The 18,689-nt window shown below is 42.4% G+C and overlaps 1 protein-coding gene across 2 annotated transcripts in view; it reads right to left on the bottom strand.

Moving 5' to 3' along the window:
- Nucleotides 1-8,449, bottom strand: part of sult4a1 (sulfotransferase family 4A, member 1) — a 65,737-nt gene extending 57,288 nt beyond the window's left edge. Inside the window, exon 1 of one of the 2 annotated variants that reach the window (XM_068050866.1) lies at nucleotides 8,189-8,449. In XM_068050866.1, the coding sequence (XP_067906967.1) occupies nucleotides 8,189-8,357 (169 nt within the window). In that variant the 5' untranslated portion in view covers nucleotides 8,358-8,449. The remainder of the gene's footprint in view (nucleotides 1-8,188) is intronic. The other variant, XM_068050867.1, reaches the window with a different exon arrangement.
- Between the last annotated feature and the right edge of the window lie 10,240 nt (nucleotides 8,450-18,689).

Genomic DNA, 18,689 nt, shown 5'->3' with positions numbered 1-18,689 from the left:
AAAACTTACATACAATTACTACTGTATGTTTCGACATGTATCATATAATGCATCTGATAACATATAACACAAGAAAATGTGAAAAAATTTCTGAAATCAATACAATCCCTTTTTATATATAATACTGACGCATGTCATGATTCCTTCTTCAAAATGATTCCTTTACAACATGTGTATTTCAGCCTAGGAACTGCACACTCCACAGCATCAGTGAATATCTTGTCCATGACATCCTTCTTCCCTCAAGTCCAAGGGACGTAGACCTGAAAGGATACGGCGGATAACTGGTTTAGCCATTCACTGCCAGATCTGGCTGGACCACTTAAAACACTATCGGGTCCTGCTCTCGTCTGCTAAAACTGCTCACTATTCCAGGATCATCCTGGAATGCAAAAATAACCCCCATATTCTTTTCTTTACTGCAAACCCCTCTTCTTAAACCCCTCTCCCCTGTCCCCTCCACCAGTAAGTGCAAGGACCTCATGGAATTCTTTGTAACCAAGATCAAAACCATCTGATCAGCTGCCTCTGCCACCGCCCTCCCACTAGACCACCTGGCCAAACTTCCTCTAATGCTTCCCCCCTGCCCTAGCCCTGAACTTGCATCTTTCTCTAATTTCTCTCCTGTCGCCTCACACCCCCTCTCTGAGATCATCTCGTCCATAGGACCCACCACCTGTTCCCTCGATCCTATTTCCACTAAACTGATTACCCAATTTCCCTTTCTGGCTCCCATGTTAGCCGATATTGTAAATGGTTCTCTCTCTTCAGGTGTTGTCGCTCTCTGCTTTAAATCTACCATCATCACCACTCTCCTCATAAAATCAACCCTTGACCCACCAGCCTTGCAAACTACCGTCCCATCTCCAACCTCCCTTTCCTCTCCAAAGTCTCTGAAAGTGTTGTCGGCTTCCAAATCCATTCCCAGAATTCCATGTTCGAAATCCTCCAGTCAGGTTTCTGCTCTTGCCACAGTACTGAAACAGCTCTCATCAAAAGTCACAAATGGCATCCTACGTGGTCCCAGCACTGACCCGTGGGGAACACCACTGTCTACCATCCTCCAGTCTGAATCATCCGAAAGCACAGCGTTAGTTTTCATATGTATGCTGATGACACTCAGCTCTACCTCACCACCACTTCTCTCAACTCCTCCACTGTTAGTAAATTATCAGACTGCTTACCAACATTGACTACTGGATGAGCAGAAATTTCCTCCAATTAAAGATTTGGAAGACTGAAGTCATTGTTTTGGTCCCCACTCCAAACTCCATTCCTCTCCCCGGCAACAATCTGAGATTAAGCCAGAGTGTTCGCAACCTTGATGTCACATTGACCCCAAGATGTGCTTCCAACCTCATATTTGGCTATCATGAAGACCACCTATTTTACCTCCGTAATATCGCCTGACTTCGCCCTTCTCAGCTCACCTGCTGCTGAGATCCTCATTCATGCCTTCACTACCTCTAGACTTGACTATTCCAACACACTCCTGGCTGGTCCCCCACATTCTACCCCCCATAAAGTTGAGGTCATCTAAAACTCTGCTGCCCGTTTCTTAACTCGCATAAAGTCCCATTCCCCTATCACCCCTGTGCTCACTGACCTACATTGGCTCCCAATCAAGCAACGTCTTGATTTTAAAATTCTCATCCTTGTTTTCAAATCCCTCCATGGCCTCACCCCTCCCTATCTCTGTAATCTCCTCCAGTCCCACAACCTTCCTCTAGCTCTCCACCTCGCTTTCTTCCTTTAGGAGCGTCTCCTTAAAACCTACCCATTGGACCATCTGACCTAATATCTCCTTTTGTGGCTCAGGGTCCTACTTTGTTTTATAATGCTCCTGTGAAGTGCCAGGGTGCATTTTATTACATTAAAGGTGCAGTATAAATATAAGTTGTTGCTGTTCTACACAAGTAAATAATGGTTACTTTAAACCTAACTAAAGAAATCTACATTCCAGGCATACAGATCTCTACTTTTGTCTGAAATATGTGTAAGCTTATAAACTAGAAACGGTTCTCAGTAACTGTATCTCAATAAAGAACAAACCCTTTTCGCAAGAGCTGCTACTAATGTGCAAAGAACATAATTAGAAGCAGGCCCCATTGATTGCAGAAGGAAGACTGTGCATTACAAACTTGATGAGAGTTTTCTAAGCCAAGTGGATGGGAAAAATACAGCTGATGTAGCATACGTAGACTTTTGGAAAGCCTTTAACAAGATGCCCTGTGGGGATGACTGGAGAGAATTAAGGGGCATGGAATTAGGCAAAACGTTGCAAATTGGGTTAAAACTAGCTAGTGGAGAGGAAACAGAGTGGAAGATCAGGACAACTTTCTTGTACTTGTGATCACTCCTGCCCCCCCTCCCCCAACCTCCAATATGAGTAAAGAAATCTTAGGTATATTGTCATGTACACTGGAAGTGCGATACTACAACAATCATGGACTAACTCTGAAGAGTTATGAAAAACAGACTTTGCCTTTAAAAAAAAAATTAACCTTTATTTAAAAAGTGAACAATGGTCCAAAATGGCCTCCGAAGAAAAGGGGAATGGGCTTTTCTGTATTCAAACAGTCTGACAAAGACAAAGGACAAATTTTCAAAGCCAAACGGTGTTAATGGAACCCATCTTACACCTATCCTAAATCATTCCAGAATTGAATGCCTTCTTCTGAAATAAAGGAGGTGTGAAGTAGCCACGCCGTGGGCCATTGTGCAATCACTATGGGGAAGAGATGAGAATTTCTTCTACTAGGAGGCGAGAGGTGACACAATTTTACTTTAAAAAAAGACGGGCAAAGAGACAGAAAGAGAAGAAAAAGAGAGAGCCCCCCAAAAGGTGAAGCTACTTGTAACAGTTTGAGTTCCAACCAAGCCAGGAAACACAGTGCCCTGCTGAAAAAATCCAACATCTACAGTATACAGCAGTGAGAGCTAGAAGTAACCCACCATATTCAACAGAAGCTTCAATCAAGAGAGAAAGCTACAATCATCGCAGGCCTGTATCCATCTAGAACTTGATTCTCAAGAGAATTCATCGAGTTTACTGTAACCTTTCCACCCACTAAAAAACACCTTTCTCTTTCCCTTCTCTACCTGTTTCTTCTTGTGTGTGTGTGCGTGTGTGTGCGTGTGTGCGTGTGTGTGTGCGCGAGCAAATGCGTGAGTGGATACGGTTGAGACAATTTTGGGATAAGGCGTATTGATCAATAAACAACTGACTTTCTGTTTTTTAAAACCTATAAGAAAACCTATCACTGTCTAGTTATTTGAAAAAAAATACCACTTGCTGCAGTCAATTGGGGAGTTGAACAGGGGGAAAACATCACATTCCACCACGTGGTTGCAACAGTATCTAACGCTTAACTTACTAGCCTATGACCCACTGCACCCTCAATGAACTTATAATTTTTCATATATTATAGGTTTCTATTCAGGGCTGTTTTGAATTGCCAGCTTTCTTGGATGTCTGCTTTTTTTGAAAATGGTAGTCAGCTTTTGTTAGTTTCCTAGTTTGGCATGCAAGTATATGATGTGATGAAATACACCAGAAGGTAAATTTATACAAAAAAATTAATGTAAACAAACTCTTATACTAATTCGAACCTTCACTTTGAAAGATTTTTCTCTTTATGATTCAAGGTTTACACAGTTTTTACATTTAAAAAATCTTATTCATAGTTTTTTGATTGAATTTGTATTTATCAAGATGTTATCATCAAATGTTAGCACTGGGAAATGGAACACTTCCTCATTTCAGGTTCTCATTGCCTAGATTGAACACTTCAAAGTCAAGAATAACACAAGCACCTGTGCAGTGATGTTTCCCTTGTCTTAACTTTACCCCCAACTGTGAAGGAATATCCTCTATGATTTTTTTTTTTTACCATTCCCCATACCAACAATCCATATAGCTTCACTAAATAAAATAATCAATTGAGGATAATTTCCTCCTGTAAGCCAATGCACGATTGAGACTACCAAAACTCATTCCCCATTGAACCCTGAAAGCAAATAGACAGAGAGGGCTCTCATGCCATCAGTCTGGGCTAGATCAAATTGTCTTCAGGAGTGACAAGACAGTATGCTAACACACTGCACCACTGACCGCCCTATGCATTTGAAATTTCAACAGTCCTTGATTTTTTACTTGGACATTGGTGAGTGCCTGGAATGAAAATAATGAAGGAAAAAGTGTGCATCAGCAGGATTTTTAATTATTTGAATTCAGGTAATTTTACATTTGGATGTACAAGAGCCATCAATAATGTGCTTCATCCAACAGTACACACATTTCCTCACTCTTTCTCATTTCTAGAAACTGTGGCCATTACCAGGGTAATGTTTCCATTAAAAACACAGAGGGAAGAATCTCTCAATGCATATAGTAATTTCCTGCTTATAGTGTTGAAAACATCACTTGGAATGGAATTATATTATTACTATATGAACTGATGCAGACTCACATCATGTTAGCTCTTTTTCTCTTGGCTGTGTCATTAATGAAGAGGCAATTCTGACTTATTGGTGCTTTTAATATGCAAACCAATTAAGTAACCAGGAGCAAGAGGCAAATGGTTTGGTTCCCTCGATAGCTGGGTTTGGTTAGGCTCGGCCAAACGTTTATGAGGCATAGTTTGCAAATAAATTCCTGTTAAATAAATTGCTCACTTTATATACAACTAGCCTCATGGTGAGCTGTTACATTTCTACTTCTTTTAGAGGGGGTTGAGGCTATTTGCATGAGACTAATGTCACAAGAAGTTGTGACAGAGTCTCTTTAAGGCAGAGAGAACACATGGGAGCTTGACAATAAAGTTTAAAAATATTCATAGAAAATAGCACCAATTTACTAAGGGAAAAACTGAATTGCAAGGGGAAGACATCATAGTAAATAGGAAAGATATAAAAAATGCTGGACAGTGGAATCCAGCCTATTGCCTGGAACACTCATCCAAAACGTGGCAATTTAACAAGATACGACAGAATATGATGCTGCTTCTTTACGTGTAAGCAATAATATGATTCCATCACAACTGCCAGGATCTACAGTGCTGTACATCTGAAATCTCAGTGCCCTAAAGCTTAGACCAATGAGACAAATGATCCTCACTAATTCTCTTGCTAATGACTGCAAATGAATGCAAAGGTAACTTGATAAATCAACCAAAACCACAATATACTGAAAGATTCGCAAGGCTGTTACTTTAAAAGCCAAGGTTACAGAGAAATGGTGCAGGTGATATGAAAAAATATCTCAGAATTGAGATAAACAATAATTACTTTAATCACGATTATACTTAAAAGTGGTTGCGGCGCTGCCACTATTAAAGCTGTTTCAAAGAATTATCAGTAACCTCAACATATTTTTTCATTTGTTCCTGATTTTCTATTGGTTTTATTGACTGTCTTGCTTATATAAACCTGCTAAGACCATTACTGGGGAAAAACTAGAGAGGTTACTGAAAGAGACAGACTGATGCGCAGCCAGGCAGAAAGGCGAAAGACAGATTGACTGTAGCTATTGATGGTAATTCAGTTTCTCAGGCATTTCACCAAGTTACTGCTTACAAATAAAACCCTGAATAACAACTAGGATATAAATTAAATTCAATCAACATAGACAGTTGGGAAAAAAAGGATATTAACATTCAGAGTGCATTCACATGCGATCTTCAATGTTAGAGAAACAGTTCCTGGTTCCCAGTGGCACTAAAGATGATGTGTAAACAAGGTCAATGACAGATTGAATAGATCACCCAAACTGACTGCGGAACCCCTGTACCTGGTGGTTTCAGACCAAACTGCAAATGTCAACTGTAGTTTGAACTTAGTCTTCTACAGTTCAGATCCTAAAAATGTAATACTGAGCACAGAAAGACAGGAAAAGTACTAACAAGATTTCGTGCAGTTCCACAACTGGTTGTCCCTCCTGGGAAGATGTTAAAAATATTTTTAGCATGTACAAAAGTAACCATACTGATTTGTGTGCATGTCACAACACGCTATCGAATCAGACCAGATTTTGGAAGTGTCAATACAAACTGGCCTTTCTAACTGAAGTGAATTCTGGGGTAATTGACTCCGAGTTTGCTGAATAAAGTGCAAATGCCCCATAAAACATCTTTGTAATTGTAAATTCAAAACTGTACTGGTATAAATTCAATTTTTTTTCCTGCCTTCCAATGGAAAAGATGCCCAAGACTACTGTTATACCACAACCTTTACATTGATATGAACTGCAGCAGTATAACAGAGCTCAGATCTGTAATCTCTTCCAGAGGTGAGGATTTCAGACCTGTTTTTATTTATTTATTTAGAGATACAGCACTGAAACAGGCCCTTCGTTCTACATGAAAGTTGCAATATAACCCAGGTCTCAGATCTGCCCAAATTTGGGTGCAGCAATATGCATGGTGTGCCTTCTGATTTTGTCGAGCATAACAAATTCTCAACAGGATAAGAACAAATATAAAGCAATTACGAATTAATGTTTCTGCCTTTTTATTGAGTTCTGCTCAGGAACACATTCCCAATACTTAACACTGCATCTGCAGAAGCTGCATGTAAGCAAGCCGCATGTGCGACTCTGCAGTGATGTCTACTTCCAATATGTTGCACAGGTGGGAAAGTCTAAACTAGCCTCCAAATTTACAACGTGGAACTGGTGGTGGGCCAGTATAACTTTAATCCACATCCAAACAGGTACTGGTTTCAGACTAACACCTGTAATATTGTTGCAGCCTATGATGAAATACTTTGGACTGGCTTAGTACAGGCTGTCAGATATAGCACCTGCTCTAGTGGCATTCCACTATTCCCAGCCCAATGAATGTGTTATATGCATACATGTCAAACTATAAGGAAAAAGAGAGGTCGGTACTCATGAACGCTATCTGCTAGACGCCTCTTGATACCTGCCCTATTCATCATGACCAGGTAATCAGTAGCCAGCTGTCCGACATTAATGCCTGCCCAGTCTTGATTTTAAGGTTATATTTTTCAAAGGTTATCAGCCACCAGTCTATCACTCCTTGCAATGTCCACCATCTCCTTGCAATGTCCACCATCTCCTGAATATTACCAGCCAGACGCTTTATATTCTGTAGTTCGCAGTGTTCAACCAACTTAAACATTCTTGGGTGCATGTGCGTGGGGGTGGGGGAGGGGGAGGGGGAGGGGGAGTGGTGACAGCACATGGTGTCTGGTGAAAGTGACCTTTGCAGCATGTATCTTGGAGAGGCAGGAGGGGGAGGATGCTGGGCAAGGAGAGATATGAAATATAAGAACAGCAATAGGCCATTCAACCCCTCAGGCCTGTTCCATCTTTCAAATTAGATCAGGGTTGATCAGTATCTTAACTCCATTTACCCACCTTGGTTCTGCAACCTTTAATATCTTGCCGAACAAAAATCTATCGATCTCAGCTTTGACATTTTCAATTGATCTGGCCCAAACAGCTTTTTGGGGAACGGGAGTTTCAGATTTACACTGCCCTGTGTGTGAAGAAATGCTTTCTGACATAACCCCTGAACAGCCCAGGTCTAATTTTGTTATGCCTCATGTTCTGGGCTCCCTTACCAGAGGAAATAGCTTATCTCAGTGCCCCCTGTCAAATCCTTTAATCATCTTCTATATTCAAACGAATACAAGTCTAGTCTACGCAACCTACCCTCATAACAGCCCTTTTATAACACTGCATCATTCCACTGAACCTACACTGCACCTCATTCAAGGCCAATATATCCTGGAGCGCCCACAACTGAACACAGGACTCCAGATGGAGTGTAACCAGAGCTTTATGGAGCTGCAGCCTAACCTCTACCCCTCTGTATTCCAGCCCCCTCAGAATAAAGGCTAATGGTGGGGAGGTGGCGTCGGAGGGGGAAATGTATCCTGTGGAAGGGGGGATATATCCTGGGGTGGGGGGAGAGGGTTGTATCGTGGGAATGGGGCTGGGAGGATGTATGGGGGCCTGGGTGTTATCATTGTATCTATTCCTATCTGCAGCTTGTTTAATGCAGACTCTGAATAGTGGAGCGAGTTTATAAGATGCGATAGATGTACAGGGTCTGTCTACCTGGGACCAAACACTGGCCAACTCCCCCTCTACCCCCACCCCGGGCAGGGCCGCCGGCTTTGATCTAACCGCGATGGGGGGGGGGGCGGTTCGAGTTCCTACCGGACTTGGGGTAAGTGACGATCCAGATGTCGCTTTTCCTGACCGGGAAGTTGGCGATCTCCTCCATCTTCCCCCTGCAGAAGGGAGGCAGCCGGACTCCATTGTACTCGAAGTATTTGCTGTCGAACTCGCCCGGAGTGCTGGGTGTTTCTGCCTCACTCTCCGCCATCCTCCCGGGCTCAGACTCCAAGGCTGGCTGAGGGGGAGCGGCCTCACACACCGCACCAAACACCGGCTCGCCCTGCTCCGTGCACCCGCTCCGCTGCTGTCAGCCGACTCGCCGCTCAGCATCAGCAACACCGCACCGGCTCCAGCATCCTCCCGGCAGCTTAAAGGCGCACACACCCCCAGCCCGACTCCGCCGACAAATAAAACTTCTTCAGGTCCCACTAAGAATCCCACTGATTTTTCACTGTTTATTAACCTGCCGTAAATATCCTTCATGTCGCTTATTTTAAATAAATAATTCACTCACTTCTTGAACGTGGAGCGATCATTATAACTTTGTACTTGAGATATACGATCAAGAAAAAAATCTAAACTTAAAAAAGCATGAAATACCCATGACACCAGTCTTTCCACAGATTGTAGAAATGTGCTCCATCACCTATTCCACCCAACCTAGTAAGGAAAGTTTCTCTCTAGCTCCTTAAAAGGTACGGTCTGTCCAGCTTTAGGATAAGTACTTGCAATCAAATGCCTTCAAGTTGCATCCGAGTGCTGCGATTTCCTTGTCAACAGCTGCTTCACATTGACTGAAAACTTATAAAATCATACAACACAGTAGAAAGCCAATCGGCCCATCCTGCCTGTGCAGGCTCTTTGAAAGAACTATCCAATCAGTCCCACCACTCTGCTCTTTACCCATAGCCCTGCATTTTGTTTTTCCTTTTCAAGTATTTATTAAATTCCATTTTGTAAATTACTACTGAATCTGTTTTCAGGGAGTGCATTCCAGATTAAAACTACATGGCCATGTCCCCTCTGGTTCTTTTGCCAAAAACCTTAAATCTGTGTCTTCTGGTTACCAACACTTCTGCCACTGGAAACAAATTTTCCCTATGAACTCAGTCAAAACCATTCATGATTTGAATACCTTTATCAAATCTCTTAACCTTCTCTACTCTAAGGAGAACAACCTCAGTTTTTCCATTCTCACCACATAACTGAAGTTCCTCATTCCTGATACCCTTCTAGTAAATCTGTTCTGCACCCTCTCCGAAGGCCTAAACAACTTCTGAAAGTGAGATGCCCAGAATTGGATACAATACTGCATCTGAGGCCTAATCAGTGATTTATAATGGTTTAGCATAACGTCCTTACTTTTGAACTCAATGCTTCTATTTACAAAACCAAGGATCCCATATTCCTTTTTACCAACCTTCTCAACTTGCCTATCAGCTTCAAAGATTTGTGTAACCCCCAGGTCTCTCTGTTTCAGCATCCCCTTTCTAATTGTACCATTTCATTCATAATGCCTCTTCTCATTATTCCTTCTAAATTGCATCACTTTGCTCTTCTCTGTATTAAATTTAATCTGCCAATTTTCTGCACATTTCACCGGTCTGTCCTTGTCGTCCCGAAGTCTGCTACAATTCTCTTCGCTGTTTACTACATTTCAGAGTTTCCTGTTATCTTTTAACTTTGAAATTATGTCCTGTATACCCAAGTCCTGGTCATTAACATATATCAAAAAGGGCAGTGTTCCGAACAGCAACCCCTGGGAACATCAGTTTGCACTTCCATCCGGTCTGAAAAATAACTGTTCACTAGTACTCTCTGCTTTCTGTCCCTTAGCCAATTTTATGTCCACACTGCCACTGCCCCTTTAATTCCATAGGCTTCAATTTTGCAAACAAGTCTGTTGTGTGGTACTTTATCAAACATTTTGAAAATCTAGATATGCAACATCAAGCACTCTACCCTCATCAATCCTTTCCACCACTTCATCAAAGAACTCAATCAAGTTTCTGAGACATGATTTGCTTTTAACAAATCCGTGCTGGCTGTCATTTTCAACTCGCGCCTTTCCAAGTGACAATTAATTTTGTCCCAGACTAAAAATTTCCCCACAACTGACATTATACTGACAGGCCTGTAGTTACCAGGTTTACCCATCTCCCCCTTTTTTGAATAGGGTTGCACCATTTGCAGTCCTCCAGTCATCTGGCACCACTCCCATATCCCAGGAAAATTGAGAGATTGTGGTCAGAGCTACCATTCTTTCCACCCTTACTTCTCTCTGTAATCTAGGATGCATCCCATTCTGACCAGGTAACTTTTCTATTTGGATCACTGCCAACCTTTACAAGTAACAATTTGTTGTATTTTTATCTCATCTAATTTCTCTACTACCTCCTTTACTGTGACTTTGGTAGTATCCTCATTTTTTGTGAAGACAAATGCTAAGTACTCATTTAGTATGACATTTACGCCATCTCTCTACACAAGAAGATATCCTTTTAGATTCCCTAATTGCTCACACTCTTTGTTTAACTATCCTTTTACTATTTATATGCTTATAAAAGACTTTAGTGTTCCCTTTTATGTAATCCACGAATCTATTCTCATACACTCTCTTTGCCCCTCTTATTTCCTTTTACATTTCTCCTCCACACTTCCTGTGTTCTACCTGATTCTCTACTGAATTATGAACCTGACATGTATCATTAGATGCCTTTTTCTGTTTTATTTTAATCTGTATATCTTTAGCCATCCCTGGAACTCTAGCTTTAGATGCCCCTTTCTTTCTCCTTCATAGTCTGTACCCAAACTATCTCCTTTCACTGTCTCCCTTTGCTTATTTAAATCCACTTGGGCCATATCCCTTTTCAACTTACTGAAATGAGCCCTCTTCCAGTTGAGTATCTTCATCATTGATTGCAGTGAATGATTAACAATCACTCCCAAAAAACCTCTCTTTCTCAAATATTGTATTACATTGTTTTCATCGAGTTCCATTAATTTATAGAAGAATGTCAGCTTGATTCAGTCTGTGCTATCATTCCTCAGTCAGAAGGTTGTGGGTCCATGCCTCAGTCCGGAACTTGTATTGTCAGAGATGCTATCCTTTGGATGAAACATTAAACAAAGCTTACCTACCTGTTCTGGTAGTTCAGGTGGATGTTAATGATCCCGTGGCATCATTTGAAAAAGAGCATGGAGTTTTCCCAATATCATAGAAACATTGAAACATAGAAAATAGGAGCAGGAGTAGGCCATTCAGCCCTTCGAGCCTGCTCCGCCATGCATTATGATCATGGCTGATCATCCAACTCAGTAGCCTGTTCCCACTTTCACCCCATATCCTTTGATCCCTTTAGACCCAAGAATATATCTAACTCCTTCTTGAAAACATACCATGTTTTGGCCTCAACTGCTTTCTGTGGTAGTGAATTCCTGTGGTAGTGGTAGGCTCACCACTCTCTGGGTGAAGAAATTTCTCCTCATCTCAGTCCTGAAAGGTTTACCCCGTATCCTTAGACTATGACCCTTGGTTCTGGACTTCCCCACCATCGGGAACATCCTTCCTGCATCTATCCTGTCAAGTCCTGTTAAAATTTTATAGGTTTCTATGAGATCCCCCTTCACTCTTCTGAACTCCAGCGAATATAATCCTAACCGACTCAATCTCTCCTCATACGTCAGTCCCGCTATCCCAGGAATCAGTCTGGTAAACCTTCGATGCACTCCCTCTATAGCAAGAACATCCTTCCTCAGATAAGGAGACCAAAACTGCACACAATATTCCAGGTGTGGCCTCACCAACTTGTGCTCCTATTTTCTATGTTTCAATGTTTCTATGATATTGGGAAAACTCCATGCTCTGTATAATGTGGCCCTGTATAATTGCAGCAAGTCATCCCTGCTCCTGTACTCGAATCCTCTCGCTATGAAGGCCAACATATCATTTGCCTTTTTTACCACCTGTTGGACCTGCATGCTTACCTTCAGCGACCATTGTACGAGAACACCCAGGTCTCGCTGCATATTCCCCTGTCTCAGTTTATAGCCATTCAGATAATAATCTGCCTTCCTGTTTTTGCTACCAAAGTGGATAACCTCACATTTATTCACATTATACTGCATCTGCCATGCATTAGCCCACTCACTCAACTTGTCCCAATCACCCTAAAGCATCTCTGCATCCTCCTCACAATTCACCCTCCCACCCAGTTTTGTGTCATCTGCAAATTTGGAGATATTACATTTAGTTCCCTCATCTAAATCATTAATGTATATTGTCAATAGCTGGGGTCCTAGCACCGATCCCTGCGGTACCCCACTAGTCACTGCCTGCCATTTAGAAAAAGATCCATTTATCCCTACTTTTTGTTTCCTGTTCGCCAACCAATTTTCTATCCATCGCAATACACTACCCCCAATCCCATGCGCTTTAATTTAACATGCTAATCTCTTATGTAGGACTTTGTCGAAAGACTTCTGAAAGTCCAAATAAACCACATCCACTGGCTTCCCCTCATCAACTCTACTAGTTACATCCTCAAAGAATTCTAGTAGCTTTGTCAAGCATGATTTCCCTTCGTAAATCCATGCTGACTCTGCCCGATTCTACGACTGTTCTCTAAGTACTATGCTGTAAAATCTTTGATAATGGACTCTAGAATTTTCCCCACTACCAACGTCAGGCTGACTGGTCTATAATTCCCTGCTTTCTCTCTACCTCCCTTTTTAAATAGTGGGGTTACATTAGCTACCCTCCAATCTGTAGGAACTGTTCCAGAGTCTATAGAATCTTGGAAGATGACCGCCAATGCATCCACTATTTCTAGGGCCACTCCCTTAAGTACTCTGGGATGCATACAATCAGGCATTAGGGATTTATCTGCCTTCAATCCCATGAATTTCCCCAACACCATTTCACTACTAACATTGATTTCTTTCAGTTCCTCTCTCTCACTAAGCCCTGTGTTCCCCAACATTTCTGGTATGATATTTGTGTCCTCCTTTGTGAAGACAGAACAAAAGTATGCATTTAGTTGGTCAGCCATTTCTTTATTCCCCATAATAAATTCCACTGTTTCTGACATTTGTCTTCATCAATCTTTTTCTCTTCACATACCGATAGAGTACCTCCACATCCTAGCCAATGTTCCTACATTACAACAGTGACCACACTTCAAAAGTACTTCATTGACTCCAAAGCACATCAGGACACCCTGAGGTTGTGAAAGGTGTTCTATAAATATATGTAGGCACACTACAGCCTGCCAGACCGAGCATTGAGTTCAATAATTGCAGAGCATGACGGGCCCCGCATTTTACTTCTACTAAACTAAACTAAACTATTTTTAGTTTTTTTTCTTTTTCCTTTTTTTTATATATATTCTTTTGTGTTTATTTTATTTTATTTCATCTTAGTTTGTTCAGTTTGCTTACCCACTTTTTCATGTGTGTACTTGCGGCTGTTCAATTTTCAATCCGTTAACACCCTTTCTGTACTAATGCTTTGTCTTTCAACACATCATTAACATATCTTTGCTCCATGACCTTCTGGTCAGCTATTCTGTGGCCTTGTCCTATCTACAACTTCTCCTTTGTTATCTCTTGCCCCACCCACACTTTACTTGCTTATAACCTTTCACATTTCTAATATTTGCCAGTTCTGAAGAAGGGTCACTGACCTGAAACGTTAACTCTGCTTCTCTCTCCAGATGCTGCCAGACCTGTTGAGTATTTCCAGCATTTCTTGTTTTTATTTATTATTGTGTTCCTTTTTATTTCCTCCCAAAATACCACCAAAAAGGATAACTGATCATTCATCTCATTGCCGTCTGTGGTATATTGCTGTGTATAAAATTGCTACCATTTTTGCTTCATACCAGCAGTCACTGCAATTCCAGCTGTGAAAGGTGGTGGACAATTAAACAACTAACTGCAGGAAGTGGCTCCACAAATATTCTCATCCTCAATGATGGGGAGCCCAGCACATCAGTGTGAAAGATAAGGCTGAAGCATTTGCAACAATCTTCATCCAGAAGTGCCGAGTTGATGATCCATTTTCGGCCTCCTCCTGAAGTCCCCAACATCACAGATGCCAGACTTCAGCCAATTTGATTCACCCCGTGAGATATCAAGAAACGACTGAAGGCACTGGACATAGCAAAGGCTATGGGCCCTGACGATATTCCGGCAATAGTACTGAAGACCTGTGCTCCAGAACTTGCCGCGCTCCTAGCCAAGCTGTTTCAGTACAGCGACAACACTAGCATCGACAGGCAATGTGAAAAATTGCCCAGGTATGTCCTGTACACAAAAAGCAGGACAAGTCCAACCTGGCCAATTACCACCCCAGCAGTCTACTCTCAATCATCAGTAAAGTGATTGAAGGTGTCATCAACAGTGCCATCAAGCAGCACTTGCTTAGCAATAACCTGGTCAGTGACACTCAGTTTGGGTTCCACCAAGGCCACTCAGCTCCTGACCTCATTACAGGCTTGGTTCAAACATGGACAAAAGAGCTGAATTCAAGAGGTGAGGTGACATTGACTGCCCTTGACATCAAGGCAGCATTTGATCGAGTATGGCATCAAGATGCCCTAGCAAAACTGAAGTCAATGGGAATCAGGGGGAAAACTCTCTGCTGGTTGGAGCCATACCTAACGAAAAGGAAGATGGCTGTGGTTGTTGGAGGTCATTCATCTGAACTCCAGGACATCACTGCAGGAGTTCTTCAGGGTAGTATCCTAGGCCCAAACATCTTCAGCTGTTTCATAAATGACCTTCCTTCAATCATAAAGTCAGAAGTAGGATGTTCGCTGATGATTGCACAATGTTCAGCACCATTCGCGACTCCTCAGATACTGAAGCCGTGCGTGTAGAAATGCAGCAAGACCTGGACAATATCCAGGCTTGGGCTGATAAGTGGCAAGTAACATTCGAGCCACACAAGTGACAGGCAATGACCATCTCCAACAAGAGAGAATCTAACCATCTCCCCTTGACATTCAATGGCATTACCATTGCTGAATCCCCCACTATCAACATCCTAGGAGCTACCATTGACCAGAAACTGAACTGAAGTAGCCATATAAATAACGTGGCAACAAGAGCAGGTCGGAGGCTAGGAATCCTGCAGCGACTAACTCACTTCCTGACTCCCCAAAGCCTGTCCACCATCTACAAGGCACAAGTCAGGAGTGTGATGGAATACTTTCCACCTGCCTGGATGCGTGCAGCTCCAACAACACTCAAGAAGCTCAACACCATCCAGGACAAAGCAGCCTGCTTGATTGGCACCCCACCTACAAACATTTACTCCCTCCACCACCAACACACAGTGGCAGCAGTGTGCACCATCTACAGGATGCACTGCAGCAACGCGCCAAGGCTCCTTAGACAGCACCTTCCAAACCCGCAACCTCTACCACCTAGAAGGACAAGGGCAGCAAATGCATGGGAACACCACCACCTGCAAGTTCCTCTCCAAGTCACACACCATCCTGACTTGGAACAATATCGCCGTTCCTTCACTGTCGCTGGGTCAAAATACTGGAACTCCCTTCCTAACAGCACTGTGGGTGTACTTACCTCACATTGACTGCAGCGGTTCAAGAAGGCAGCTCACCACCACCTTCCCAAGGGCAATTGGGGATGGGCAATAAATGCTGGCTAGCCAGCGATGCCCACATCCCATGAATGAATAAAAAAAATGTTATGAGAAGCATTTTGAAAGGTTTCTGGGGAATGTGATGCTGTACTATACAAATGCAATCCTCTTTTTTGAAGTATTTGGAATCATTTTTATCTGTCAAGCACTTTAACACAAAATGCATTTCATGTCATGCTGCAAAAATATTACATGGATTGTGAGCATGCATTCAGTCTTCCTTTACTCGTGAACATTTGAGCATCTTATGTGGAAGCAGAGAAGAGCGGTGTTGGGGTCTAACAATCTGACGAAGATTCAGTACTGGACTTTGGTAGCTCTATCCTTTATTGGGGTTCTAGCATTCCCCACACTGAAATTATACAAATTTTAGTGATGAAATATTTTGATCAGATTTCCTGTACCCCATTGCTTTCTTTTATGTTCTTCTGTGAGCACCACAAAATGTGGGGAATGATGGAACTATGAGTTCTTGTTGTTCCTCCTAGTACTACTACTAATAAGCCAGGTTAAAAATTTCCAATACAAAGACAAAACTGCATTACGCATCTATTACACTTTTATTAACTGCTGGCCAAAATAAGTGTCAGACTTGACTCAGCGATGGTGCTCTCAACTCCCACTCCAGAGAATCTTGCACATAATTCCAGCTGGCACTTCAATGCACTACTAAGGGAGTGCTTTACAGTCAGAGGTACCACTAAACCAAAGCCCTACCTACAGTCTTAGGTGAATGTAAAAGATCCCAAGACACTTTTTGAAGAGGTACAACTGAGGTTTGCTGAAAATTAATTCAATAGATGTATTACAATTATTAAAAGTTAACATTAATTAAGACACATAAAGCATAGATTTTCCAACTGAGTATACCTGATAAATGAAGGCAAAGTGGGCATAATGGTGGTTAAATTGGATGCGACCCAAAAAAAATTGGTGCAGATTTTAACCCACGCTCATTCATAGCATTACAGGCAGCATGGTAAACTAGTGCTGTCTGCTGATTTATATGATTGCTGCATGCAGCCAGCGTTACATGCACTGTTCATTGGCTACGTGCATCATCAAGGAGCCTGATATTATGGGCTACTTAAAGGCAGCCTGCAACTCCTAAAGGAGAGCAGCTGCAAGAATTGGTGGTTGTTCTTTGTGAACTGAATCTCTGTTGTGAAAGATTGAAGAATGGCTGAACATGCGAGACACATGCATCAAAGTTTTCCAGTAATGCATTGGAAGCCTTGGTGGAAGATGTGGAAAGGAGAAGAGATATCCTCTATATACATTGGGGGGAATGGGGGCATGAGGCTCTCTAAACACATGCTCAGGAGGCAGTAGCAAAAAGTAGCAGCACTGTCAGGAATAAAAGCAAAATACTGCGGATGCTGGAAATCTGAAACAAAAACAAGAAATGCTGGATTCACTCAGCAGGTCTGGCAGCATCTGTGGAAAGAGAAGCAGAGTTAACGTTTCGGGTCAGTGACCCTTCTTCGGAACTCAGGAATGTTGCTCTTAGAACCTGGAATCAGTGCAGGAAGATGTTTAATTATCTCATAAAAGTTGCCATCTTCAAATGGCACATCCTACCAACTGCACCACTAGCTTCACCCACTGCTCAATTCAGTCACCTGCCAACAATCTCTATCAATCAGGACTCCACCCCACCATTAATATGATTCACCTCACCCTCACAGACTTAGCACTGTTGCAAGCCTCGCATCCACAACTCAGCTGTGGCAGCTATTTAACCATGACTGCCACATCATTCAAACATATTGCAGGACACTCACTGACACACTTCCCTCTTTCTTGGAGGAGAAGGTGGCACATAAGCAGCAGGAAATAGCAATAAACTAGAGGACAATCGCATCTTGCATGTTTTAACACCCATGGAGGAGACAGTACTGGGGCATTGCTGAGGCCATGACCACCAGTGCCGCGGAAGAAGTTGATGATAAGGGTATCCGCATACCTAAGCCTCCTTCTCTCATACCTCCTCCCTCATCCCTAACTTTCTTCTGATTGAGAAGCTGCAGATGGTGTAAGGATGCAGTTCTTACCTTCTTCTCTCCCCTCACCACATTCCAACACTTGTCCCTTTTTCCTTTCAGATACCCAAGAACTGTAATCTTCCCAGGCAACGGAAGAAAAGGAAGAAGAAAGTAAAGATGAAGAGACACCATCACTAGATCTTACAGTCATAGCCACCAGCTCAGATACTGACAGTGCATATACCTTAGAAGCTAGGGACGAGGATGGATTTGTACATAGAGTCATTTACGGCACAGAAGGAGGCCATTCAGTCCATCGAGTCCATGCTGGCTCTCCACAGAGCTATCCAGTCAGTTCCACTCCCCCACTTGATCCCCAAGCAAGTTTATTTCCTTCAAGTGCCCATCTAATCGCCTTTGGAAACCATTAATTTTTTCCCGCTTCCACCACCCTGGTGGGCAGCGAGTTTCAGGTCATTACCACCCACTGCGTAAAAAGGTCCTTCCTCATATTCCCCTGCATCTCTTGCCCAAAACCATGTCCCCTCATCCTTGTACCATCAGTTAATGGGAATAGTTTTTCCTTGTCTAATATATCTAAGCCTTTCATAATCTTGTACACCTCTATCAAATCTCCCCTCAATTTCCTTTGCTCCAGGGAGAACAACCTTAGCTTTTCCAACCTAACTTTGTAACTAAAATCCCCCATCCCTGGAATCATTCTTGACAATCTCCTCTAAACCCTCTCAAGGACCCTCTCATTCTTGCTAAAGTGTGATGACCAGAACTGGATGCAGTACTCTAGTTGGGGCTTTATAAAGGTTAGCATAACATTCCTGCTTTTGTACTCTAAGGATCTATTTATGAAGCCCAAGATCCCATATGC

This window comes from Heterodontus francisci, chromosome 18 (genome assembly GCF_036365525.1).
Source record: "Heterodontus francisci isolate sHetFra1 chromosome 18, sHetFra1.hap1, whole genome shotgun sequence".
NCBI classification, from domain to species: Eukaryota; Metazoa; Chordata; class Chondrichthyes; order Heterodontiformes; family Heterodontidae; genus Heterodontus; species Heterodontus francisci.
Note: the sequence above shows the minus strand (reverse complement) of the source record. Positions and strands in the feature narration are given on the sequence as shown.